At 35.5% G+C, this 27968-nt stretch overlaps 2 protein-coding genes and 1 long non-coding RNA gene across 3 annotated transcripts; 2 read left to right on the forward strand and 1 right to left on the reverse strand.

Annotated features, from left to right (window-relative positions):
• The first annotated feature begins 612 nt into the window (after positions 1-612).
• Positions 613-22167, forward strand: LOC128180903 (amine oxidase [flavin-containing]-like). The gene is made up of 15 exons (XM_052849094.1): positions 613-746; positions 12857-12951; positions 13500-13637; positions 13902-14006; positions 16147-16238; positions 16885-17026; positions 17796-17859; positions 17939-18027; positions 18281-18440; positions 19280-19376; positions 20032-20143; positions 20983-21080; positions 21392-21503; positions 21625-21687; positions 21762-22167. The coding sequence occupies exons 1-15, from the start codon at positions 686-688 to the stop codon at positions 21900-21902; spliced, it is 1569 nt and encodes a 522-aa protein (XP_052705054.1). The 5' UTR covers positions 613-685; the 3' UTR covers positions 21903-22167.
• LOC128180905 (uncharacterized) lies at positions 5486-8345 on the forward strand. Its single transcript, XR_008243267.1, has 6 exons — positions 5486-5593; positions 5832-5973; positions 6134-6212; positions 6475-6582; positions 6996-7159; positions 8231-8345. It is a non-coding gene; the product is annotated as an uncharacterized LOC128180905 (long non-coding RNA).
• Positions 22168-22850: 683 nt separating the features above from the next.
• On the reverse strand, positions 22851-27162 carry LOC128181403 (BRISC complex subunit Abraxas 2-like). Its single transcript, XM_052849800.1, has 8 exons — positions 26793-27162; positions 26439-26529; positions 26115-26218; positions 25686-25882; positions 25425-25559; positions 25079-25163; positions 24438-24603; positions 22851-24326 (listed from the first exon to the last, which is right to left on the reverse strand). The coding sequence occupies exons 1-8, from the start codon at positions 26862-26864 to the stop codon at positions 23509-23511; spliced, it is 1668 nt and encodes a 555-aa protein (XP_052705760.1). The 5' UTR covers positions 26865-27162; the 3' UTR covers positions 22851-23508.
• Between the last annotated feature and the right edge of the window lie 806 nt (positions 27163-27968).

Genomic DNA, 27968 nt, shown 5'->3' on the forward strand with positions numbered 1-27968 from the left:
TTAAATATGTTTTTCAGAATATCATGAATATATCGTAATACACAAACTATCCAGAAGTTTGGTCTGCGCTGAAAATTAGGGAGTTTAAGTAACAGTACTCAAAAACTAGTGAGTTATGAAAATTGTTCATTTCCTTGAAAACCTTCCGCCACAAAATATAGTCCCCTACTAAACTCTGTAAAAAATGTAATTTTTAAATAAAAACAATTGTATTCAATATAGTTTATTTGGCATTGTAAAATATAAATATACTACTAAAATTAATATGTGATGCAGAATTCTCAGACTAGAGGTGATCCAAAATGGCTACCAAAAACCCAAGAGCGAACGTCTTTAATATAAGTCTTGTGAAATTAAGAATCTTTGATATAGTAACTTGTCATCATTAAAGCAGAAAGTGCAATACAAAAAAACACATTTTGTGCAGCAAGCAATGCTTTCCTTTAAATGTGCAAGTAGAATAAAAGGTCAGTTGTTTAAAATTTGCCATGATATAAAATCTTTTTTTCTGCATAGACTTCGCCTCTCAACACGCTAATTCAGTAGTTTATTTCCAAGAGACAAAATAGAGCAATAAATTGCAAATGGTGAAGTCGGAAGTGTAGGACGCGGTATCGAGGTAGTAGAGTGGAGACAGACGTTTGACCTATTGTGCTGGGAATTCACTATCACAAAACACGAGAATATGCATGATATGGAGGGAAACAAGCTGATGGATGTTATTGTGGTAGGGGCTGGTCTGAGCGGTATGTATATATTCACTCTGCGTTGTATGAAATCACATGCCCTTTATGAAATATTGTTGATCTGTCTAGGATTGATAGAAAACTATAAAACATGGTTGTGTGTATGTACTGCCATTTATTTTTGCTAATAAGAAAAATTAGGCAATAAGGGGAGGTCTTCAAACAGTCATAATACCAATTACCAGACACTGAATGTAAGTTATAAAAGGTGAGCAAATGACCTCCCCCATATTAAACACAGATGTTTACATTATCAACATGTACCAAATATACATGCAACAAAAATATTGTTGAACAAAAACAGCATTTCACACATCAACAGCAACATACATGTGTAATACATTGCAAAATAAATCCCCAACTACAAAGGTGATGAAGGGGAAGGAGGGTGGGTTGACTGCGGTATTTACAAACTTGTTGACAGCTGACAGTTAAAGTGACGTAGTCAAAACATCGCGCGACTAAATGCCGCACTCTGATTGGCTAATGTAGACAAAAAGGAAGATCAGCTAAATACTCAAAAGTACTCAAAGATTAGAATTACAATTATATTATGACTAGACTACTATTATTGGTACTAGCATAAAAATAACATATCACAATTTACATAAATGCTATTATTTACAATAATGCTGTATTATGTAATATTGTTGATCTGTCTAGGATTGATAGAAAAATATAAAACATGGTTGTGTGTATGTACTGCCATTTATTTTTGCTAATAAGAAAAATTAGGCAATAAGGGGAGTTCTTCAAACAGTCATAATACCAATTACCAGACATTGAATGTAAGTTATAAAAGGTGAGCAAATGACCTCCCCCATATTAAACAAAGATGTATACATTATCAACATGTACCAAATATACATGCAACAAAAATATTGTTGAACAAAAACAGCCACCAAAAGCAAACAGCAGGTTTGCACAAAAAGACCCCACAAAAAGTGGACTAGCCAGATATGGTAGTCAACAATATGAAAGATGGCAGTACATACAACACATATGGCAATGACTAACTCCTGCCTTATATGGAGATATAAATATTAATATATCATGAAGGCACAGATTATCTATATAACCAAACCAGTTAAAAATTTGAATACCACTAGGAACATCTTATTTTTAACCTTGCAAGTATAAACACATCAGTTGACTTCTGCCCTGTGTTAATATAACAGCTGCCTAATATACATGTTAAAAGTTTGTTATACTATCAAACAAGTTTTAAAGACAGATATACATGTAATCAAACATTTTTAGATGAACCAGTAGGCACATGTTACTCAGATGACAAAATCAAACAACAGAAACAATGGTTAAAAAACTATACAGCACATAAACACATCAGTTTACTTCTGACCTGTGTTAATTATGTTATGTGTAACCACATCATGCACATAGTATAGATAAATGATATACATGAATCACACTTTGAATAATGTCCAATATAAGACATATGATAAGGAATTGTGATGAGAACTGAATTTTGACATACATCTAATCTATACATTGAATTAAAAACACAAACAATGCATATCAGATACAATTATAATACACAGCAGTTAACTTCTGAACTGTGAAAATCTTCCAAGAAAAGTATATATACATATATATAGCATTGGCTATACATATTTAAAATGTAAAGCTTGACAAACGTATGTATCTGCGAATAGCATCAGATTTTCATCTTCCCATTTATTGAATGCAGTTTTCAGAATATTAACCCAAATGTGCTGCATGAGTGTCTGCCCCTATCCTGAAGCTGTGACCCTTGTATAGAGCAGGGTTCAAACCAACAAAGTCAATATAATACTAGTAAGATTTTTCACCGCAAATGTTGGACATAGCAATACATTTACCTCTTAATTCTTCAATGTGTTTTTGCCAATCTACAGCCAAAGACTCCCTTAGCTTTCTGAAAGATTCGTCATATGTTCTCCAAGCAACATCCCCATGCAGTCTTTGCATTTCTCTAATAAAGCTCATGTATTTTAATAAATGGGGAGTTTCTGATGGGTGTTTCTGAATTCTAATGTTAATAAAGATAAGAAAGGCATCAGTCCACTGACTGATGAATATGGGTGTAACGTACCCGAGCGCAGTCTCTTTTGATGAGTTTTAATGCATGACAATAAACGAAAAGAGAAGACAAAGACCGATAATTCTAATTGATGAATTTAATTTACAAACAAATCACAGGTTATACTTTTAAAATACATAGACTCCCCTTGGAAATAGAATTGGTAAGTGAATAAATCCCAGGGCCTAAATAAATCATTCAGAGGTATTTCAGCAAGTAATAAACTGGCACCCGAATACTTTCTCAGACTTACTGTTTCGTAAGTAGGTGTAGTTTCCATAAAAACCCAAACCCCAATTGTGTCCAAATGCGGGAATGCACGTATATATATAGTATTTTAACCGGATATGCGGGATCACCAATATGATCTGATGACGTTTACCACAGATGACGTCGAATTGGTAACATTACCAAACCGGAAACGCTGCATCCCCAATTGAATTATATAGTGGAATTAAATAATGGATTTTAAGTAATATTACCGTGTGCCAGTAATTAATATTATGGAAAACAATATGGAAAAGTAATAAAACTTCGATGGAGGTAGGTGGTGTTTATTATCTTCGTGATTGAAAACCGCTATCAGCATGTCTATATTTGACCCACATGCGACATCGTAAACAATGGCGGCCATCACATGGAAAGTCGATCTCGCACATGTCTTGTTAAATTTTGGTGGACGTGTTTATAATTGCACACGTAATCATCCAGTAGTGATGTCTATCAATCTATAGACATTTGTTGATCGTAGAATATCAATTATTCTCGTAATAATATTTGTATAACGAGTGTTACTAATTCTGACAGCTGAGCTGTCACACCACCCCCGCCATTAAGAAAACGTTCGTCCTCGAACGGTAAGTAAAATTTTATACATATGAAGTGAATAACATGAGGGAGTTTTAAAACACACTTACCAATTCATTACACATATTAAGCAATCAACAATTTAATAATTGGAATAAAATTGTGAAAATTTAAGGAAACATCAATAAACACGCATAATCATCACATGTGAATCTCAGGGAATATACGTCCCTATAAATATCTATATACACATTGACACTATTATAAATTATGATAGTGAATGCGAAATTCACATCCACTATCAACACAAACAAATGCAATTACAGTTCTTATAATTTCCTACTTAGGTCTCAGTTAAAGTCACAATAACTCTGGAAAATAAGACACAGCCACACTGGTGGATCAGTCCCCAAGGGTGAATGTCTGGACTGTAGATACTTGAGTCCCTACGTCGCACTTTGAAGAAGATGAAGATGAAGTGGAAAAATCGGTTTGAGTGGACTTGGTGTCTTTGATGTGGTAGTGGGGGTTTCTACAGATTGTGCTCGTCAGGCAGTACTGTCTTCCATCGGGAAAGCGGAGCTCTTCTTTTCTTTCTATTGCAAAGGATCCCAGAGGAAGCCACGCTAATTTTCGCCCACCTTGACGTCGTGCATCTAGATTTGTGCTCTGAAGCAGACAGGCAACAAAGTCGTTTTTCTCAAAACTGGGGGCACCGGCAAAGAAAAATCTGGGGTCATTGACTAAATCTTCCGACTGGTAAGAGGGAGGGGATGATTCACTTTTATGGAGAATGTAAGATGGAACGTTGACGCTGGAATTCTTTGCAGTGGTAGAATGGGAAGATGACGAGGGTGCAGGGACAGATGAAACTGGTTTTGGTTGATTAGCTGGAACTGGCAGAGAATACTCAACAGCTGGTTTTAGAGGGAGGGAAGATTCCTGAGCTCCACTTGGTGAAGAAGCTTGAAGCTGGTGATCCAGGTCAGAAAGGAAATCAAAATCAGGCATGGAGAAAAGATGATCAGGGTCGTACGTCTCAGGAAGGGAGAGCACGGGTCCTGGAGAAACAGGGGGCAGAACAACAGATGAGGCTGTCTCCGTGGTAGGTCTATGATGATCTCTCCCGCTTGCACTGACGATCCCAGGCGAAGTTTCAGCAGCAAAACCACAAGATGGAGAAGTCAAGGGCCTGGGATGACTTGATGAGACAGAAATGGCAGGTACGGGGCTTTTCATTAACACCCTCCTCTCAGGGGTAGCAGGATTAATGCTGTACAGGTCGACCTCCATGGGGCTGCCGAGCGACACGGAAATGGATGGAGACCTCAGTGGGGTGATCGGAGAAGATGGCCCTCCAAGATTCTTACTGACAGGGGATGAATTGAAATCTGTGGGTTTCTGGACATAAGGCCGTCTAGGGGACTTCCGGGGGGACTTGCGTGGGGATCTCCGGGAAGTAATTCTCCTCGGCCGGTACTCCAGAAAGTCAGGCTGATAAGCACCAGGGTTCCTAAAGGTTTCCCTCTTACGTACAGTCCATGTCAGAGGTTTTCCCTCATGCCTTCTGGTGATGTGCTGTTCCATTAGATACTTTCTGGTGGCTGGGAGAGTATATTTACAAACACTACACTCCAGTAGATCTCCATGCACTTCCTGAAAATGACGGGACAACTGCCGTCTAGATGGGAATGATCTAGAACAAAGTCTGCAGTCCACATACATCTGTAAAAAATATATAGGTACTTATATAGAAAAAAAAAAAATCATTTTATTCTTTTCTGTGGAATAATTGTAACAAGAATTTCTGGATAATTTCCATAATAATTCATTATTATTATTTTATTCTTTCAGGATATATGTGAGTGCCAGCTTATTCCCTGCCAATGTATGGCCTGAGAAGATTGTGATGTACAATCCTTTTCTTTCCCGAGGGACCCCTGGAAATCTCATAAATAAGGTCAGAGATTTTCTGGATAACAGTATAAGGACCCTCCCAGTTCTTGGAAAATTTAGGGTGCATCTTCATAGTTTTATGTATGTTCAGAAGGACAAGATCACCAACATTATATTGGTATTGTTTCACATTTTGATCATACTTTCTCTTTTGACGGGCTCCAGCCTTTAACATTTGTGACCTTGCTAACTCATGCACCTCAAACATTGTACTTCGAAATTCATGGATATAACCATTGTAGGGATCAACAGGAAGTCTGGGGGTATCATGGCGACCATATAACAAATCTACAGGGAGCTCAACTTCTCTTCCCAGCATAAGTATACTAGGGGACTCTCCGGTACTCTCATGGGTCGAGGATCTGTAGGCCAACATCAATAGGGGTAAGTATAAATCCCAGTCTTTAGGATGTTTTCCAACATATTTGTTTAACATGCACTTTAAAGTTCTGTTGAATCTTTCGACCAAGCCATCACTTTGTGGATGGTAAGGGGTAGTTCTGGTTTTGTCTATGCCTAATAATTTGCAAATTTCTTTGAACAGGTCAGACTCGAACTGAGTGCCTTGGTCAGTATGGACTTGACGGGGGACACCAAACCGACAGATGAATTGGAAAACAAAGGTTTGTGCAACTGTAGAAGCTTCAATATTTGTTAAGGGAAACCCTTCTGTCCAGCGAGTGAAATAGTCACACACAATTAGTATATAAATTTTTCCTGCTTTTGTTCTGGGAAGGGGACCAAATATGTCAATAGCCACTCTCTCCATTGGGGCACCAACAAAATATTGTCTCATCTGAGCCTTTGGCTGTTTTGTAATAGGGTTGTATACCTGACAAGCCGGACACTCTCGACACCATTGTATAATATCTCTTTTATTATTAGGCCAATAGAATCTCTGACGAACCCTATGCAAAGTTCTAAGAACACCAAAATGACCAGCTGTGGGGACAGCATGCAACATAGTGAATACTTCACGCCGCAAAGATGAGGGTAAGACAACTTGTGCAATATGCAAATCTAAATTGGTGTCTTTCCAAATTCGGTAGAGAATTCCATCATTTATGACAAGACGATCCCATTGTGACCAATATGTTTTGAGTTCTACATTCATGTGGGAGACTTCCTCCCATTTAGGTCGAATGGAACATTCTTTCCAGTTGTATACAACTGAAATCAAAGGGTCACTGAGCTGAGAAGCTTTTAATTCAGCTTTCTTTGAACTATGCCAAGATTCAGACAATGAATTATCAGGTTCTGTCATTTGACCTTCGACCTCATTATATTGGTCAAGATATTCTGTGTTAGATATAGGACTTCTTTCATTGTGCTTCAAAATACACACTCTATCATAACATTCTTTTTGCTGCGTGGAATCAACTTCTCTATCTTCTTTTCTTTTGCAGTACTGGCATTCTCCACAGGGACGTCGGGACAGACCATCTGCATTACCATGGGATTTTCCAGGACGATGTAAAATAGCAAAGTCATATACTGAAAGAACTTCCATCCAGCGAGCCATTTGACCTTCAGGATTCTTGAAGTGCATTAACCAGTTGAGGGCACCGTGGTCAGTCCTGATAGTAAAATATCTACCATAAAGATAATGATGGAAGTGTTTCACACTTTCTACAACAGCAAGGAGTTCTCTTCGAGTGACACAATAATTTCGCTCAGGTCTAGACAGGGATTTACTGAAGTATGCGATCACTTGTTCCTTGCCATCCTTTATCTGAGAAAGGACGCCACCTATACAAAAAGCACTTGCATCAGTATCTAAAACAAATTCTAAATTCATATCAGGGTAACCAAGTACAGGTGTACTTGTAAGACATTCTTTGAGGGTTTGAAAGGAGATCTGACATTCCTCAGACCAGCAAAACACAGAATCTTTTTCTGTGAGTTTAAACAGGGGCTTTGCAATGTCACTGAAAGACTTGATAAAACGCCTATAATAGGCACAAGTACCGAGAAAGCTTCTCAACTCACTGACAGACTTTGGCTCAGGCCACGATTCTATAGCTTTGGTTTTCTCGGGATCAGTCGATATCCCATCTGCACTTACAATGTGCCCCAGAAAGGAAACCTCCTTTTGAAAAAGACTACATTTCTTTGGGGAGATCTTGAGATTAGCACTCTGCAGTTTATCCAGAACAGTTGATAATCTATCAATATGTTGGTCAAAGGTCTCAGAAAAGACTATGATGTCATCAATGTACAAAAGACATATCTCAAAGTTTAGGCCACTGAGCACGCATTCCATAAGGCGTTGAAAGGTAGCAGGGGCATTGCAGAGTCCAAAGGGCATCACTTTAAATTGATATAAGCCAACATTAGTAACAAATGATGTCTTTTCAGCATCACTGTTTTTCATGGGGACCTGCCAAAACCCACTTTGTAAATCAAGAGTAGAGAACCATTTTGACCCTCTGAGGGCGTCAAGGGAATCATCAATTCTAGGAAGGGGATATGAATCTTTGTGAGTTACAGCATTGAGACGACGATAATCGATACAAAACCTAACAGAGCCATCTTTCTTGGTAACTAAGACGATTGGGGAAGCCCAGGGACTTGTAGAGGGTTCTATGATTCCATTTTGTAACATTTTGTCAATTTCATCTTTAACTGTTTCTCTTTTCAGGATTGGCAGTCGCCGAGGAGCTTGCTTAATTGGGGCTGAATCTCCAGTGTTAATTTGATGTTGAACGATGTTTGTGACACCAAGGTCACACTTAGACTTTGCAAATACATCCTTGTGTCTAAAAAGTAAATTCTTGAATTTTAACTTTTGTTCCTCATTCAGAACACTGTCGGATGAGACTAAAAGGTTGGCCAGGTGCTCTGGAATATTGGAATTAAGATCAGACACCTCAGTGGCTCTTTGATCAATTTGACAAACACTTTCTGATTTCAGATCTCGAGTTTCTATATGATGGATTTCTTCGCCAACTGCAGCAAAAGTGCCTTTGTGAACAGTAACAGTTTCATTTGTAAAATTTCCTACTCTCAAGGGGACAGATTTTTGCTTAATATCAACTAGAGATCTAGCTATAACAACGCCTTTTTGGGCCAGTTTTTCACTACAGGGTTCCAGGACACATTCAGTCATTGTAGTTTCTCCCACAATATCACCTTTGATGACTGTTTCACTATAAGGGGGAAGAACTATGTTTTCTGATACCCGTATTCTACAAGTTGATGCACTTCTCAAACTTTCTTTGTTTTGAATAGGAATCTGACCAATCTGAAGACTACTGCTTGCTGCGTCAATTGTACACTTGTATTTTGCTAGAAAATCAAACCCAAGAACAAACTGCTCATCAATGTTTGCAACAATGACTGGCTGCTCATATTCTTTATTGTCTATAACAAGTGGAAAATTTGCTGTACCCAAAGGTGTCACAAGATTTCCATCAGCCATCCGCAAGGTACTAGAGGGGGGATGAAGTTCAGGCCGTACTGATTCAGGAATTTCAAGATATTTGTCAGCATGAAGAATAGTAGCTGTAGAACCAGTGTCTACTAGACATTCCACATCAATGCCGAATACAGTGGCTTTAACAAACAAAGCATCTGATTTACGAGAAACAACGGGTAAACCAGTATGGGGTCTTTTGGGACTTGTTTTAGCTGGCACTTGACCCGTAGTGTCAGCTACTGGAAGTTTAAACTACCGTTTCTCGTTTGATTGGGGCAAAAATAAGGCCTCCCCGGGGGTCGTTTGATGTTTTGATCTCTCTGGAATTTGCGGCATTCAGATTTCCAGTGACCATTGAACCCGCAATAATGACAGGGACCTTTTCGCTGAAATTGGTTCATGTTTTCTCTGGGACGCTGAGGGACACGCTCGGGATTCCGGGATACTGAATCTAAAGACTTTGGAAGATGGGAATTGTACTGAACCTCATTCATAGATCTGTTATATTTTAGAATAGATCGTTGCTTGCGTCCGTTTTGAAACGCTTCACATTCTAGCGCTAATGTGACGGCGTTTTGTAGCGAGTATGGCTTGCCTTGATAAACGGCCCATTCAAGTTCAGCATCACACAGAGAGTCTATGAAACAATCTTTTGAGAGTTGCTCTCTAGTCTCGGGGGAAACATTTGGGTAAGCATATCTCGTTAGCGATTTGATATCATGGGCCAGATCTTCCAGTTTCTCTCCGCGTTTTCTTACTTTATTTTTCAGTTTGGCGCGGTACAACTCTGACTGATTTCGGGGCTCAAATCGGGAACCTAAGACATTGACTAATTGTTGATAATTTCGCCGCATGTTAGGACTGATGTCGCTAAGAACTGTCTGAGCATCGTCTCTAAGACTGGTAGCAAGCTCATAGGCTTTTGTAAGATTGTCCCATTTATTTAATTCTGCGATCATTTCAAACTGAATTAAATAATCAGACCAGGAAGATTTCCCGTCATAATTTGCAGGCTTCTTGTTCCGCTCACCCTGTGAGTATGTCGGGGATTGTAGTATGGGCTGTGAGAAACAGGGCTGGGGTTGAAATCTAGGGAAATCATTGTCTGCACATACATTTGTGTGACTTTTTGTCTGTAAAGGATCGGGGTGTTCAAAATGTACCCGATGTCTCTGAAACAAACTATCTTGCGTTTCATTTCTAGAACCAGTTGCGCTGCTGTTTGCACAACGGTAATCATATGGGTTACGAACAGGATTGCGAGTCTCATTGAAACCAGAAAAACTACGTTCCCTCGGAATGTACATCGAGTCATCAACATAGCCATCTCTTTCTTGAGAATTAAAACTTTGTAACCTTGCTGCTGAAGAGCTAGACGCACGCACATTCTCGCCATGAGATCCTGCGCCGCTACCCTCTGTATAACAATTAGATGCTGACATCTGATCCTGGACCATATTAACAAATTGGTCCTTTATTAACTGAGAAAATTGATCTCGCATGAATTGACTCAACTGATCACTGATCACATTGAGTTGATCCTGAACTGCAGACAGGGGCGAATTTCCAGATTTAGAATCCGTTTTACTTTTATCTCCGCAAGCAAAATCGGAATGATTTTCATCATTTTGATGAGATCCGTGAAAATTTAAAATAACTTCACCACTAGGGGAACCTAAAAATTCGTTATCGGTCAATGAACTAGGGTTGGTTGTGGGGCCTAACAGGACAATTTCTCTTTCGCTATCATCATGCATATGACTCAAACCCTGCGCATTGGAAGCAGGACTCAAAGGTCCGCTACTCGTCATTATGAAAAATATATTCAAATGCTGTAAATCCCACCGCTGCCACCAAAATTCTGTAACGTACCCGAGCGCAGTCTCTTTTGATGAGTTTTAATGCATGACAATAAACGAAAAGAGAAGACAAAGACCGATAATTCTAATTGATGAATTTAATTTACAAACAAATCACAGGTTATACTTTTAAAATACATAGACTCCCCTTGGAAATAGAATTGGTAAGTGAATAAATCCCAGGGCCTAAATAAATCATTCAGAGGTATTTCAGCAAGTAATAAACTGGCACCCGAATACTTTCTCAGACTTACTGTTTCGTAAGTAGGTGTAGTTTCCATAAAAACCCAAACCCCAATTGTGTCCAAATGCGGGAATGCACGTATATATATAGTATTTTAACCGGATATGCGGGATCACCAATATGATCTGATGACGTTTACCACAGATGACGTCGAATTGGTAACATTACCAAACCGGAAACGCTGCATCCCCAATTGAATTATATAGTGGAATTAAATAATGGATTTTAAGTAATATTACCGTGTGCCAGTAATTAATATTATGGAAAACAATATGGAAAAGTAATAAAACTTCGATGGAGGTAGGTGGTGTTTATTATCTTCGTGATTGAAAACCGCTATCAGCATGTCTATATTTGACCCACATGCGACATCGTAAACAATGGCGGCCATCACATGGAAAGTCGATCTCGCACATGTCTTGTTAAATTTTGGTGGACGTGTTTATAATTGCACACGTAATCATCCAGTAGTGATGTCTATCAATCTATAGACATTTGTTGATCGTAGAATATCAATTATTCTCGTAATAATATTTGTATAACGAGTGTTACTAATTCTGACAGCTGAGCTGTCACAATGGGGTGTTTTGATTTTAATCTTTGCTGCACATTAATGACCCCTGGAGTAATGCACAACCTAAAAGGTTCTTCATCTTGGTGCAACAATAATACTTTTACATCAAAAAATTCATTCGACCAAATTTTTGCCTTTATCTTGTGTGGTATTGTCGCACCAAGAGGAATACCTTGTGTTACAGAGATAGATTATCAGAATTGAAGAAACCTTTGTTTGTGCCTACTGGCTCACCTGTGTTTTCTAAAAGTTGAGATACTACTGACAATATAGGGTTATCTTGCATAGACGAAGAAGCAGTCGTTGGTGTAGGTAACTCATTGACGGTGTTTGCATATGTAGCAGATGCAGCATTTACTAGAGGTACCACTGTGCTGCTTGATGCATCAGAGTTGAGTTTTTGCTATTTAACAATTTCTTGCGCAAGTCTTTGGTAATCTATTGGTTCAGCCTGAGGTTTATGTTTTGCTCTAGTACCTTCACTTGCCTCCACAGGATGTTTGCGTTTTGGCATGGTAACGCCTCAAATAAAAACTTGACTGCGGTATTTACAAACTTGTTGACAGCTGACAGTTAAAGTGACGTAGTCAAAACATCGCGCGACTAAATGCCGCACTCTGATTGGCTAATGTAGACAAAAAGGAAGATCAGCTAAATACTCAAAAGTACTCAAAGATTAGAATTACAATTATATTATGACTAGACTACTATTATTGGTACTAGCATAAAAATAACATATCACAATTTACATAAATGCTATTATTTACAATAATGCTGTACACTGTCACGTTCTAGATCTGCATGAATATAATATTGTGATACGATGCGTTGCCATATTTATTGTATTAATAGTAAATATTTGCCTATTTTAGGGTTTTTTTTTCAACATGCTACGTTACTGAATACTACTATGCAATTATTTGTCCTTATTGTCAGAAATTTCTTTGGAGTGGAGGGTTGGAATATTACACAGCCTAGTATTACTCGACCTAACTCTTATTAACTATTAAAGGGAACTGATTATGCGATACATTATTATAAATAACTTAACGAATCTTTCATCAACAATGTATTTTTTTTTAATTATTAGGTATATAACATATGGTTCGTGTTTTGATATTACTTAATACTTGTGATACAGGATACAAGGTAGGATACCGATATTTTTGTAGGCTTGGCGGCTGCTAAGCTTTTACACGAGACAGGACTGGATGTGTTGGTGCTTGAAGCACGTGACATAGTGGGTGGACGGACACTTACAGAGCACGTTAGTATACGCACACATCCAAAATATCTTAGAAATATATCAAATTATGAGGTAAATCTTGTATTTAAACACTTTTGACAGTTTTATTGCAGTAATCTTTTATCCAAGGACACTGAAGAACTGTTCTCGTAGAAGATTACTGCTCTACGCTATAAAAATACAGTTTATGTCCAATGCAAATCACGGCAATTACGCAATACTCACTAAATTTAGAGACTACTAATACATTCAGAAAATAATTGCTTTCAATATAACAGGTAAAAGTGATCTAATAAAAAGCTACCTTTGTCGTAGAGATTTGATTTTTAGATATTCATTATTGTTAATTTGTTGAGTATCCAACCTCATTTTGACAAATTCATTTGGTACTCCTTTTATTTGGTAAAAACTAAAGTTATTGTAGTGCTTAAATTCACACAGCTTTCTACTGAAATCCTTAATACCTCAAAGTCTGGAAAAACTGAAGTAAGCAGCCTTTTATTGTAGATAGAAGTACATGTAGTTCAATTTTAATTGTATGACAAATAATCAAGAGTCGTTTCTTTTAGAACTCTAATGTTGGCTATGTTGATTTGGGCGGAGCCTTTGTGGGTCCAACCCAGAACAGAGTGCTGCGTCTGGCGGATGAATTCGGGATTAAAACTCATCTGACCAATGAGGATGAAGATATCGTGTATTACAGTCAGGTTTGTACTTAAGAGAATCATATTTACTGCTACTAAGCATGATTCTTTATAATTCTTACGGAAATTGGTCGTATATTTCACATCTGTATAGAAACTGACAGGACTGTAATCTATTCTTATAATTATATAAAATACAAGAAAATCACATATACGATATATACAGGAATGCAGACATAATGCAAAATTTAGTTAGTAACACTAAACTGTAGTTCAAATTAATTTATTATTACTAATATTGTAATTCTATTGCATTTTTTTCTCTAGGGAAAATCAGAACGGAATCGCAGCGACTCTTATCCTGCATGTGGATTTCTTGAGCTTCTGGACATGAATAATTTCTTGAGACTTATAGATGAAATGGGTGAAGAGGTACATAATATACATATATTACATGGCTTCGAGGGCGACATACCAGAATATTTGCCCCGAGGTGACAGGAAAGCCCTGGAGTGTTATGTCGCCCGATGCCGAAGGCAGAGGGCGACAAAACACTCCAGGGCTTTCCTGTCACCGAGGGACAAATATTCTGGTATTGTCGTCCGAGAAGACATGTAATATATGTTATATAACATTTTTAAACAAATCAAACTCGGGTTATCAACATCTATACTACTATATTGAAATAATAGACTCGAATTTTTTAGCTTTAATACCAATTAATCGGAAGAGTACTGACTTTTGTTTTATATATTCTAAACATCATTGGTTGTTGAAGATTACCAATTTGTTTTTATTTTTTCTCAATCAAGCTTCGCTAATTAATAATCAACGAAAATTCCTCAAAAAATTCCGGAAATCATCTAAATTTTTTGGATTTTACAATTTTGCGCATGCACATTACATTCACGGTAAATCACGGGAGGCTCTTTATTTTAAGTTTCCACAATATCACATTTGCATGGATAAACTCAGAGACGATAAAACAAATGCGTATAAATTTTCATTAGAATTTTTTTTTCTGTTCATCAAAGAAAAAACTCTAACACATGCATTTACTATTAAAAAAAATCCCGGGAGTTTTGATTGTCAACATGGTGTGTAAAAAACGCTGTTGAAGAAATGTTGAATTCTGCAATTATAAAATTAAACTTTTCGAAGAAAGATATTAACAGCTTCAACATGGTTTGTTATGAACAATTTGACTGTTATTTTCAATGCAACTTTATTAATTTTCTCCAAAATCGTTTTGGAGCGATTATGCGATTTTCTGCTACATTACGGGTATATGGGAGGCAGACACAGATTATATTATTCCAACTCAGCAGAATGTAGTGAAATTAATAGCATTATTGTAGGCTTAAAGCTTTTATACGGTGTGTCGATGTATCTATTTCTTAAATGTCCGATATCATATGCTATCAACCCGTGCACGCACGGGTCAAAATCTAGTATTTATTTAATTCACAAGGCAGAGGCAAATGTTTTTAAAACACTCACGCTTGAGTTTATCACTTTTGTCGTATTTGCCAAATTTTTTCATTAATTAAACTATCGAGTTCATCTGAATTTAGATGAACAAACCGCAGACGTTGGCCTGACATGTTGAAAATTCGCGGATCTGTTTAGTACGTTTGCTTAGCAACTGGCTCGTTGAATTTCGAATCCGACGTAATTAATATGCAGAATTCTTGCACGCGATGGTGATATTACAGTTTCGGGAGGGCAATATAACTATTTCCTGTGAAATATAACTGTTTCCGGGAGGGCAATATAACTGTTTCCGGTGTTATTCAGCAATTTTCAGGGCATAGTAATAAAATTATCTCATTTGTGACAAAACGAGAAAACCTTCAAAAATGGTATATCATGTTTTATTACCTAATCAAAGGGATTTTGTTGTTTTATTACAAATTAAATATTTGCGTCTATTTTGAACTGCCGGTCAATAGACTTCGATCTATTGGACCGCCGGTCAATAGACTGCGATCTATTGAACCTGCAACTTATTTCAGAACGTGGGTATGTTAATGTTACATCCTTTCGATAGTTCTCTGTTTTTAGTACTATCAAAATGGAGTATCAAATAATCAACAGTTTTGAAGTTTTATATAAGGTAAAAGACTATTTAAAATCTAATGGGTGGAAGACTCCCCCTTCTTTGTGTAAACTAATATTAAATTGAGATGTTGTAATGCATGCAACAGGTTTGTGCATGTAAAAGTTGAAAAAAAATCTTAGTATATTGCATAATCATGGCACGAAAACCATCTGCAATATGCAAATTGTAAACCCCGAAAAGTAAAAAAAGGAATTAGGTAATAACTTATACAATACAAATAGAAATTATACAATACAAATGAAATTTATACAATACAAATGGAAAATTATACAATACAAATAGAAAATTATAGATCACAAATGAAATTTATACAATACAAATGAAAAATTATAGAATACAAATGGAAAATTATACAATACAAATAGAAAATTATACAATACAAATGAATATTTATATAATACAAATTGAAAAGATCGAATATTGCAACGTTTGACATGCCATACTTTCCAGATTCCTCCTGAGGCTCCATGGAAGGCCCAACATGCCAAAGAATGGGACCAAATGACCATGCAGCAATTCCTTGACAAACATGTATGGACAAAGTAAGCTAGATTTTGCTTTCCTATTTCGCTGTTCAATTGTCCCCTTCAGTTATCTCTTCATTGAATAACCAAACAAAATAGAAATGAATACAACTACCCAAATCTCTAGAGAAAAGCATTGTAAATTACATGGATATAGGTCTGAATATATTAGATTTTATAAATGTATTTGTATGAAGAAAATAGAAATGTCAAATATTTTTAATATCGTAAGTTTTAATCAAAGATCTAGCTTTTGGGAAAGGACATTAAAATTTTCTTTTATATAAATTGGGATTTGTAAAAGAGTGAGTTTTGACCTAAAACGTCCAATTAAAAATAAGTTTAGGTAACTTTGTATGCATATCTATACTTTCTTTGGTTAAAGTTAAACCAAGTTTGAACAAAGAGTAAAAAAATATGTCAAAGACAAGAACTTTATACAAATATCGGTATTTACTATCTACAGAAGCTCTAAACAGTAAAATGCTTTCTTAAGTGATTCACACGGAATATAAAGGTAGCGACATTGCCAGAAAAAAAAAATGATACATTACCCGTGTGTGCGGGTTTTTTATTTTTTTTTTTCATGAACAAGAAATTGAAAATATTAACTTAATGCGCATATGCTTTTATTTTCTACTTCCTTTTTTTAAATTAATATCAGTTTTGGCCGTGGATTTGCCAAAGGGTTAGTCAATGTAAACGCTACTTCGGAGCCCTGTGAAGTTTCAGTACTTTGGTTTCTGTGGTATATCAAATGTTGTGGAGGACAAAAGAGAATTTTCTCAACAACAAATGGCGGACAGGTGCGTGAATACAAGATATGTTTTATGCCAGGTTGTTCTGTATAAAGAGCTTTAGTTCAGAGATGCATACAATATAAGCATGGTCTTGTCAGGTATTAGTATTTGCCTTTTTTTATCAGCTCGGTTGTTTTTTTTAAGAGCAGACAATTCTTCTGACTAAATTTTCAGAATCAACTGTCAATATTGGAAGAAAATACTCAAATATATACTTGTATGTCGTTTTCAGGAAAAATTTTCATGCATACATATGTTTCAAATGTTGTATTGGGTTTCTTTAAGTGTAATTTACTGAATTCTTAGCTTTTCAATTATGACGATTTAATCGCCATTTTATTGAAATAATTAAAGCTTTCATTTGTATGGTTTTAGCTGTCATTGCATAGGTCCATTTTGTATTGTTCCCTCTAAATTTTTAGGACAATTATATACAAGATTTTTCTTCGTATTGGTATTTCGCTAGGTTTTATTTCCTTTTTATCTAAGCTATAATTTTAATTTGTTGTATTTACTTTTTTAATTAATGCATATACCTAAAAGAAAGTCGGAATATAAAGAATGTTTATTTTCTGTTCCATCTTTTTGCATTAAAACAATAAAATGTTTTCGTCGACTTTTTTTATGCAGATATGAAGGTAGTGTCATGTTGAAAATTTTGAATTATCTGGGTGGCAGTAAATACAAAATATATTAATGACAACATGACAGTAGCTGAATAAATGTTTAAAATGTATATATATTAAAATGTACACTGTTAAAGATAATATTTTAGGAAAGAAAGTTTGTTGGCGGCTCGCAACAAATCAGCCAAAGAATTGCCGAAAAATTGGGCAAAGGTGCGTATGTGAATAAATGCGTTCCCGAATTACACGGTTTTCATATGTTCAAAAAAAATCCTTTTGTCGGTATTTTCAGATCGAGTCCTCCTGGGTCACCCTGTGTGTCATATAAACCAGACAGAAGAGGGAGTGACAGTGTCCGACATAGATGGACAAAAATTCAGGGTAACGGAACCATGCATTTAAAATACGCGTCTGTTTTATTGTGACAAAGGGAAACATTTTGTTATAAAAGTAATGTTTAACAGATTAAACGCAACATAAAAAAGGGGGAAATTGCATTTGGACTGATGCAAGATTAAATATTGAATATAACAAGTATTCATAGAGTGAAACAACAAATTCATGGACTTTGTCTTGCTCTTATAGCAATACATAAATTAGACGTTGTCTTGTACGTTTTCGATATGAATTTTAGGCTAAACGTGTCATTATTGCCTCTCCGCTACCTTTACAAAATAAGATCACTTATGATCCTCCCTTGCCAAGTCTCAGGAATCAGTTGATACAAAGAATTTACATGGGTTCCGTCATCAAAACGTTTTGCTACTACAAGGCCGCTTTCTGGAAGGACAAAGGTAAGTCAAATACATATATAGTGAATCAAATACCGGTATATTGTATCACAGATATACTAAATAACAACTAGATGATTTGTTAATAGGACTTAGACACGATTTGAGCTCAAAATCTTCAAATTTTATTTTTCCATTGTAAGAATCTAGAATTGTAAATATGTGCATCATTAACGATCCGTCAAATATTGAGTTACAGTAAGAAACAGAATTTGAAATTTTATTGTTAGTAAACAAAGTTCGAGTCATGTTATTGTTCAATCAAATGGTGCTTTTCCGTTGATGTTATTAGAACCATTTTAACAAGACCTTGGACTTTAGGTACGATGTAACTATCTTTTTCATACGTCAAACAAGTTAAAAATGACGCTGATTTCAAGTGAAATATACACAAATTGCGCATCCTTAGCTCAAAAGCCAGACAAATCTTGTTGATCTCAAAGAGCCATGGCTGAGTGGCCAGCAATGAAATAGACAGGCCTACGTCATATTGCTGTTTCACACAACTACTCAAAGTCCAACTCCTGTTAAAATGGTTTTATATATATATATGAACATATACATATTGAATAAGTTAATCTTGTTTGACACGAGTCATTTTGTCAAATGAAGAGTAATATTTGTACTAAGCATTATTTGTAAACAAATATAAGACTCAGCTTTATTTTCAAACTAGTAACAAAAATGTCTGTATATCGCTTGTAATTTTAATTGATTTCTAAATTCAAATTTTTTGTCAATCATTCAAAATGCACAAGTAACCAATTTCAAACTTACAAATGAGGTTTATTAAAATCTCAAATCTTGTCTAGGCCCCTTCAAAATCTGAACTTTTTATTAAGGATATCGTGGAATCGCTTCGATCGACGATGATGCAGCCATGGTTGAATTCACAATGGATGACACTAACCCAGACGGAAAGCATCCAGTATTAATGGGGTGGGTTCATTAAGGAAATAACCCATGCATCGTCTCCGATGTGTTTCCACTGATTTAAGGGGGATGGATGGTTGTGGTCACATTTATAGGCTATATTTACCTCATTTAGACGGAGAGTTCTGTAAAAAGATATCAGAGAATGTTCAGTTTTTAAAGTAATAATGTTTCGATTTTTTTTCTTAAGTTTACTAAATAATAGCTTATGTACAAAACACACACACACACACACACACACACACACACACACACACACACACACACACACACACACACACACACACACACACACACACACACACACACACACACACACACACACCATATTTTAAAGATTAAATCAGATTCGATAGTTAATTTGTTGACCATTCAACAACCTGTTGGTCAGTTCAATTTATCTTTTCTTTTAAAACCTTATGAATGGTACATGAGTATTTAAGTATTTAAGTTATGTAACATATTTACATATATACAAACAATTAATCTGAAAAACCAAAGATCATTATGCCTGTAGACAATAGTCTGTCTCATAAATTTTATTTTAGGAAAAACAACTTTAAAAAAAAAAATACAGAGCGGGTGTTTGGCAATAAATTACAGAACTTAACAAATTATTGTTATTTTCACTGCATGATTATTTTCCCCCCATCGCTTGAAGGTTTGTTCTAGCAGATAAGGCAAAACGCTTTGTCGCCATGACACTGGAGGAGAGGAAGGAGAAAACATGTCGTCTGTACGCAAAAGTCTTCCAATCAGATGAGGCGTTACATGTAGGTAAATTACAAAAAAATAAAAATGATATCATCAATTCGAATTCTTGATTTCAAAAGATTATTTTTGAAATAAAAAATAATTCTTGATATCAAAAGATATTTTCAACAACAAAAACCCCCAAAATTTTTCATTTTTTTGTATTAAAAAGTTTTTGATACTAGAACAAAATTCATCAAAATCGATTTTTTTTCTCATTAAAAAATCATTTGTAATTTCTAGTATCAGAAAATACCCACAAAATATTTAAAAAATGTATCAGAAAATCGATTTGTTAATATCAGAAAATAAGATCTACATAAAATCATTGTCAACTTAATGCTTCCTGTTATCAGAAAAAAAATCTTTGATATCAAGAATTAATTTTTTATGACAAGAATTCGAATTATTGATATTATATTATATATATATATTGAACACGACACCTTTTCCCATGTCACTGACGTTGGGTGATTTTAATCTAGACACTTTTTATTGACTATCAGTTTATTGAAGTAATGCTTTATTTGAAGTGACTATTTGCATATACTTTCTATTATCCGCTGTTGTTAAAACCTTGTTTTGTTATGTAAATGTTGCCCATGTTCAATTCGCAGTTCGAGAATGACGGTCAAGGCGCTCATACCACCGACTCTCGACTCATAGTATAGCATTGTCATAAGTTTACGGAGTTTTATTAATTTAATAAAACAGATATCGATCGTGCATCTTCCGGGGGTCACAATATCATGAATCGAACTATTGATATCAACTAGTTATTTTTTGATAGCGAATTATCTCAAAAATATCAAACCGGCGCCTCATATCAATTTGACTTATTTTGGGGGTGTCTTTAAAGCCTATTCACTATGAAGAGAAGAACTGGCTCGGGGAACAGTGGTCTGGGGGTTGTTACACAGCCATGATGCCCCCGGGATTCCTGACCAACTTTGGCGAGTAAGATATATTATGTTTCACAAATACTATAAAAAAAAACCTTTGTATTCTTGCATCTTACAAATCAATATTTACATCTTTGGAATAACAATAATGATTAACATCATTGGAATCGTTTGTTGATCACAAGTAAATCACTAATAATTGGTCTGCTCCTTTTTCACAACTTCTTGTCCACAACTAACACAACGAATTCTTCTGCCCTTTCTTCACAACTACTCGTGCCTGAAAAATTTATTTTTGTTTTATAAATCCCAGAAGAAATTCTGTTTTCCTTGTTCACAACTTAAACAAATATTTGTTGTTCACAGAGAAATAAGAAGACCAGTGGGTAATTTATATTTCGCGGGGACGGAGACAGCCACCCAGTGGTCGGGGTACATGGAGGGGGCGGTCCAGGCCAGGGAGAGGGCGGCCAGAGAGGTAAAAGTAGTGACCAGACATCCGCCGCCGTTTTTCAATGCCTTCGTCATCAACTAATGATCTTCATTGTGCATTTCATTCAATATTAATGTTCATTTTTTTTTTTTTTTTTTTTTTGCAGATTTTATATGCCATGAAAAGAATTTCAAAAGATGAAATTTGGCAAGAGGAAAAGGAAAACCCTGTATTTCCCGAATTCTAATGAAAATAAACTGAAAGCCATGTAAGAGTGAAGGCATTTTCGTTTTATTTTTGCAGGTTGTGAAAGCCTACCCTTTTGAAAACTCGTTTTTGGAAAGAAACCTGCCGTCAGTCGGGGAGTTTCTGAAGTGTGTATCCGTTACAACATCTTTAGCAGTCGGATCGGCGGGACTGTGTCTTTATTGGAGAAAACGTTAACGTAGACATGCTAATTCTATCATTGCAAAGTGGACCGGGTTTATAGAAATTAACATCGGGTCAAATACATTATGATTTACATTACATCAAATAAAACTGAAACACTTTAGTGTATTTGTGTGTCTCGTACAAACTTTATGCCAACAAAGCAATACATAGCTAAATATATTTTGATATGTATGACTTAGTCATATAGCTGCTTGAGCTTCTAAATAAAACGTGTACATGTATGTCATATATGTTGAAATTAAAATTGAAAAATTAACCTATGGCATGGTTAGTTTTGGTGCGTATTATAAGCGAATTCAAAGAATGGGGTTTGGAGCTGAATTATTTTTTTTTCTTCACGAGGAACCTTCTAGTAAATGAAGTATTTTCAGTCATTAAAATGTCATTCTGTGAGCACCTTTTATCTATAAAATAAATCTGTAAAAAATGATGGTAATAATTAATCATAGTATAGCACTGAATAGTGAATAACGTATGTACTGATTTTTAGTGCACATGTTCTAGTATGGTTTACAGATCATATCTCTGGAGACACCCCCCCCCACACTTGTCATAATTGGCAATCTGCCTCTTCAGAAAACAAAGCTACACACGTTATGTTACACTATTTTTATGTACCGGTACAAATTCTATCTGTATACAAATAGTAACGCAGTTGAGATGCCTTCTACCAAATGCTGTAATTGATCATAGCATGAAGAAAGTTTTAAAAGAGTTAGATACTGAATGATCGTGTATTTCCTTCTCTACATTAATGCACACCATATCATGCTGTACAGAATATTTCGCTGTTTCATCATAGGAAACCCATGTCCAGTTTCCCATTTGTGAAACTAGCCGTCAGCTGCCGAGGACTTCATTTAATAGTTTGTTCAATATACTGCTTGTAGTTATATTCATGCCATTTCATGGTTGTCAAAATAAAGAAACTTTATGTCATAAAATTAATGTATCTTTAATCACATAATAATACAGCTGATATCGCATTTTATTAACTGACCTATGAATGAATAAACTGAATGAAGAAATCTGTTTGCACAAAAATCACAATAAATCTTTCTGTCAAAATCTTATTTTTCCACTATATCAATAAAATGGTGATCTGTGGACAAGTAATGTTGCAGTTGACATCTGTTGACAATCGGGAGATATGGTAGGGATAAGGCAGTTTTCACTTCAAAACAGCAAAGTTTAAAAGCACAAATACTGGTCAGTAAAATATCTTGGAGGTTATGCATAAATTGCTCATCAGAGTCGTGGATTACACAAGAATGCCAAATAGACAGCAGACAATTTAAAACGGGAATGAAACAAGGTAACAAAATTTTCAATTTTCAAACTATGCTTATTTGTAGATTTATAAAATGGCACAGAGAACAGAAAATGAGTACTCTAACCAAATGAATAATACTATGTTTTAACCTAACCAGGTCTGAATAGTATTAAATTTCAGTCAGTTGAGTATATACTTAAGGGTCACAGATGTGCCTACTGCTCAAATTTTCAAAAGATGAAATGAAACTTGTCAAGAACTGTTAACAACTGAACAACAAAAACAAGCACCAACAAAATAACAATGGCATGAAGCATGATAACATTAAAACACGGGGGAGGAGGACACATTGAACTCCTCTTTGGTCCTCGGATTCACCTCCTCATCCGAGGAGTCAAGTACAGTCACTTGCACCTCTCCGTTGGCTTCCATTGCACATTTGCCAGGTAATCCCAAGCTACTGTTAATGTTGGAGGAATCATCTCGAGTTCCTTTGATCTCTCTTGATCTTGACCTCTGACCCCGTGTGACCCTCTGATTTTCTGGGTCACTGACTGTTTGTGCTGGTCTGTTTCTTGTACCGTTTCTACCACTTCTCGTTTCTTTCGAGTTTATTGCACTAGTTGATTGAGGCTTTCCATTGGGTCCATTGTTTCTTGGTTTAGCATCACTCTCCACTTTTGTCGACTTTTTGGATGCATTTGTTTTCTGTATTGCAGACTTCTCTTGAGCTAAAAAACCCTCTACAAAACTAAATGGATCAGAATTTTTCGGTTTCTGAACAGTTTTTGATGATGTGTCAACAGGTGTGTGCTTAACATTCTCTGACTTTTCATTTACAGGCTCGTCAAGTAAATTATGATCACTGTCCGATTGCATTGTGATTAGATTCTCTTCTGGTTTGACCTCCGGCAAATCATTTTCACTCAGGTCTGTCAGCGAGCTTTTCTGGGGGATGTCATTCTCCATAGCATCTAACGATGAGAACTCGTAGTCCGTGCTGAGTTTCCTCGAGTAATGAGGAGTGGGACTGTGCTCGGGCTGAGTGTCCTCATTGCTGCTGAGTCGTCTCGAGTGTGAGGAGTCACTTGGCAGCTTTATTGAGTGTGAGACGCCATGTTTATCTTTTTTCTTTTGTTCATCTGTACAAGTAAAAAAGTCAAATATTGTAAGATGACGAATTATAAAGCATACTAGATGTAAAGTTGGTGAAGTTTACATCACTTGAAAAAATAATAATAACAACAACATACGTTTGGCCTTTGCTTGCTCAGCATCAGCATCCTTTTTGGCCTGTGCCTTTGCTTCTGCTTTCCTTTTGCTCTCCAGCGAGTCTCTGAGCACTTTTTGCTTTCTTTGAATCTCCTGCTGTAGATTTTGGAGTTTAATTTCACTGGCTGCCACCAAATCTGTCAGTCCCTATGTCAAGTACAAACAATGAATTTTAACAGCTTCTGTTGCATTTAGACTAATTAAAGATAAAACTAAAAACTGTTAAGGTTTAATAAATATTTTTTGAGCATCAATTTCAATGGTTATTGTTTTTGAGAGGGTCAACCAAATGTTCATCAAAGTAAGTTCATATAATACAGCAAAAATCTGGATTGGTAGAATTATTGTTCATGAATAAACGTGTGTCTCACAAATCAAAGGAAAACTGATGCAAAAAATTTTAAGGAAACCAAAATATGTATGTATATACATCTGGACAAATGACAAAATTACAGATAATCCACTTCATTCTTTGGGGTTTTTTTCCCCCCAGAGATTTCACTGTTCACAGGCATAGTTTAAACATAATGCAAAATATTGAAATTTGTTTTTTAAAATGTGCAATTACGACATCGAAAAGGAAATTGCCAATTGTTCCATATTTTATCTGTGCACTAATTACCTCTAACTGGGACTGTAAATCCCCTGCTAGACTTCTTATCTTGTTTACCTCACTAGGCTGTTCTTCCCCATCTAGTAACCCTGGCCTACAAATTAATAAGCAATTTTGCTAACAATCAAATAAAACATGAAAAAAAAAATCACAAGAATTTCATGCAAAGTGAATTTAACACTAAGTATATACAACTTGATGTTGTATTGTCTACCACAAATCATTTTACCATGAAACAACTTATCATGAAATGTTCTTTATTCTTGTGAAATTCATGTGAAAAAGAGCATTTGCTGCTTTTTACGTGAAATTCAAGTTTGGTACAATTTGCTCTGAAGTCCCCTGAATTTCTTACTTGTGTTTGCCAATGACTTTGCACAGACTCCCCGACCCACTGTAGGCTGTAGCAGTGCATTCGTACTTGTACTCGGAGTGAGTTGTGTCCCCTAGATTTAGCACTGTCAGGGGTACATGTACAAATAGCTTTGAGCTGAAATAAAGTGATTATATAAATTCTTTTTTTAAAATTAAATTTAAAAAAAACAAATTATAAGATTGAGAGGCAAAGTTGAATTTACAGTAAAAACGAGTAATAAAATAAGGCATCAAAAATTACTTTGCATTTAGTTTTAGAACATCAAAGTCAAAGTTGTGAGTTGACAGATTTTCAAAAGGTGATCCAGTGCAGAGCAGGAAGATGAAGTTGGACTGGTGATCACTTGGCAGAATGGCCAGGAAATTACTGTGGATGGTTTGTTCTCTCAGTGAAGGGTAGGGCGATGTATTGTGTCGGAACCGAAACCAACCAATTACCTTCAGAGTAGGAAGTGACATACAAATTTAATACACAATACCAGTATTACCATATAAATCTCAAACCTTCCAGATTTTGACAACAGCATATATATAAACAGATTTATGGTAAATCATTTTCCTTTGTCAGTGTTCAAGGATAATTTCCACATATAATCTTGGGCTATTCCATAAATATAAAAGCTTATTGATAAAAAAAGCTATAGAAACTTTTCCATACAAACATAACTACCTGGGACCCTTCTGGTGTGATTCCTCGGATCAGCTGAGTATCAATTCGACAAGCTCGGTCATAGAATTTCTTACTTTTATCACCTTTGTGATAGGAATATATATCTGTAAGTGAAAAATATTCATAAGATGTTTAAAGTATTTTAACTCCTTTCACTTTTATTTCGATTTTCTGCTTTCTGAATAATCTACATGTAGTCATTTTCCTTGTTTTTAAATTGTACGCGAGCAAGTTATCATATAAGTAGCGGGTGCCTTAATAAAAAACTTATCATCCATATGAAGAGTGTAAAATTATGATAAATTAAATACTTTATTTCCTTACAAGTTTTGGTTTCCACCTTATAGTTGTTTATTTGAGAATCACTTATAGTGTCCTTTACTCTTTGAGTGACTTTTCCAAACAATAATCCTTCCTGGAAGAGGAGAAAAATAAATGATGATTAATTATCTCACTTGCATTTAGAAGGGACCTCTCATTTTTTTTAATGACTTTTGGGTTGATATCAAATAAGGACATAACTAAATTCACTTTTTCTTACAAGGTGCATATATATAGATTTTTACAAAGCATTAAAAAAAATAGAGGACACTTCAGTTCGAATTTGCATAAATTATTTTTCAGGTTTTAGTAAAAAAATAATTAAATATACATCTGATTGATCAAATAAACACAAACCAGATCTCCTTCCACGTCCGAGTGGTCATAGAACAAGGAAGCTAGGACAGTGCCTGAAACAATTGCCGCCATTTTTCCAAATTAATCATCACCATCGCCTCAAATCATCAAGCTGTCTCTTTGATGCCGTCAATGAAAACAAGGAATTGCTCCTTTTGAGTTATTATAATCAAATTAAATTTCAATACGGACATGAAATACAATATAATGAACTTATGTTTACAATAATTTTAGTCAGCAGTATCACTTCAGGAAGTATGACATTCATTGTAAAAGTGGGATTGAAAGTTCCGGATATTAAATTCACATGACGCATACCTCCGAAAGTGTAGTAAAAAACCTCCAGAAATACTAGAACAAATCCAGTATGTTTTTGCAGGGATGCACATGACGGTGTTAATGACATGATTGTGCATGGCGAGGCTCCAAAACATTTTTTTATCAGATAAGCATAGAGAAAGTATACAAAATATACTTTGGATTTGGGATTTTTAAACTCGATTTTTACTTCACTTGAAAGTGTGCTTAATCTTTGCTTATATAGAAAATATACGAATTAGATTATATGATCACACAAATTTGTTTCATTTTTTTTTAGACCAACGAATAAGTTTTATCAAAATAAAAAAAAATATTCAAATGCAAGACTGAAAATTTATGTCCAGGGTGAATTGTTCCGTGCTTTTATGATCTATCTATCATAGATGCTTTTGGGTATTGTTATACGACATGAACGGCAAACATTTTTGCGGCTACTTATAAAATAATGATACCTTTCAGATCCACTGAACTAATTAAACTATTTTAGTATAATATCAGTATCAACTTTATGTCTATATTCCGAATCTCTCTCTCTCTCTCTCTCTCTCTTTTAATATAAGAATTCATAGTTCTTATCATATTATATCTGGAAGGAAGATCATTATCTCGTATATTTTGTGCAAACATCTGTTCAAAACTTTTGTATGCAATATATAACTTATCACCAGTATGCAACAAAATATACTACATCAAGTTCTCTAAGCATGCTCGTTGATTCACTGTCGGCGATATCAGACTTTTCGTGTTTGTTATTTGCTCGTTGTCTGATCTGAATCATAAAATTATTCTAAAGATGAATCTTTGATTAAAAATTGCTGAATACAATGTAGCAGCTAGCTAGGACCGACCCCCTCC

The sequence above is a fragment of the Crassostrea angulata genome, chromosome 4, assembly GCF_025612915.1.
Source record: "Crassostrea angulata isolate pt1a10 chromosome 4, ASM2561291v2, whole genome shotgun sequence".
NCBI lineage: Eukaryota > Metazoa > Mollusca > Bivalvia > Ostreida > Ostreidae > Magallana > Magallana angulata.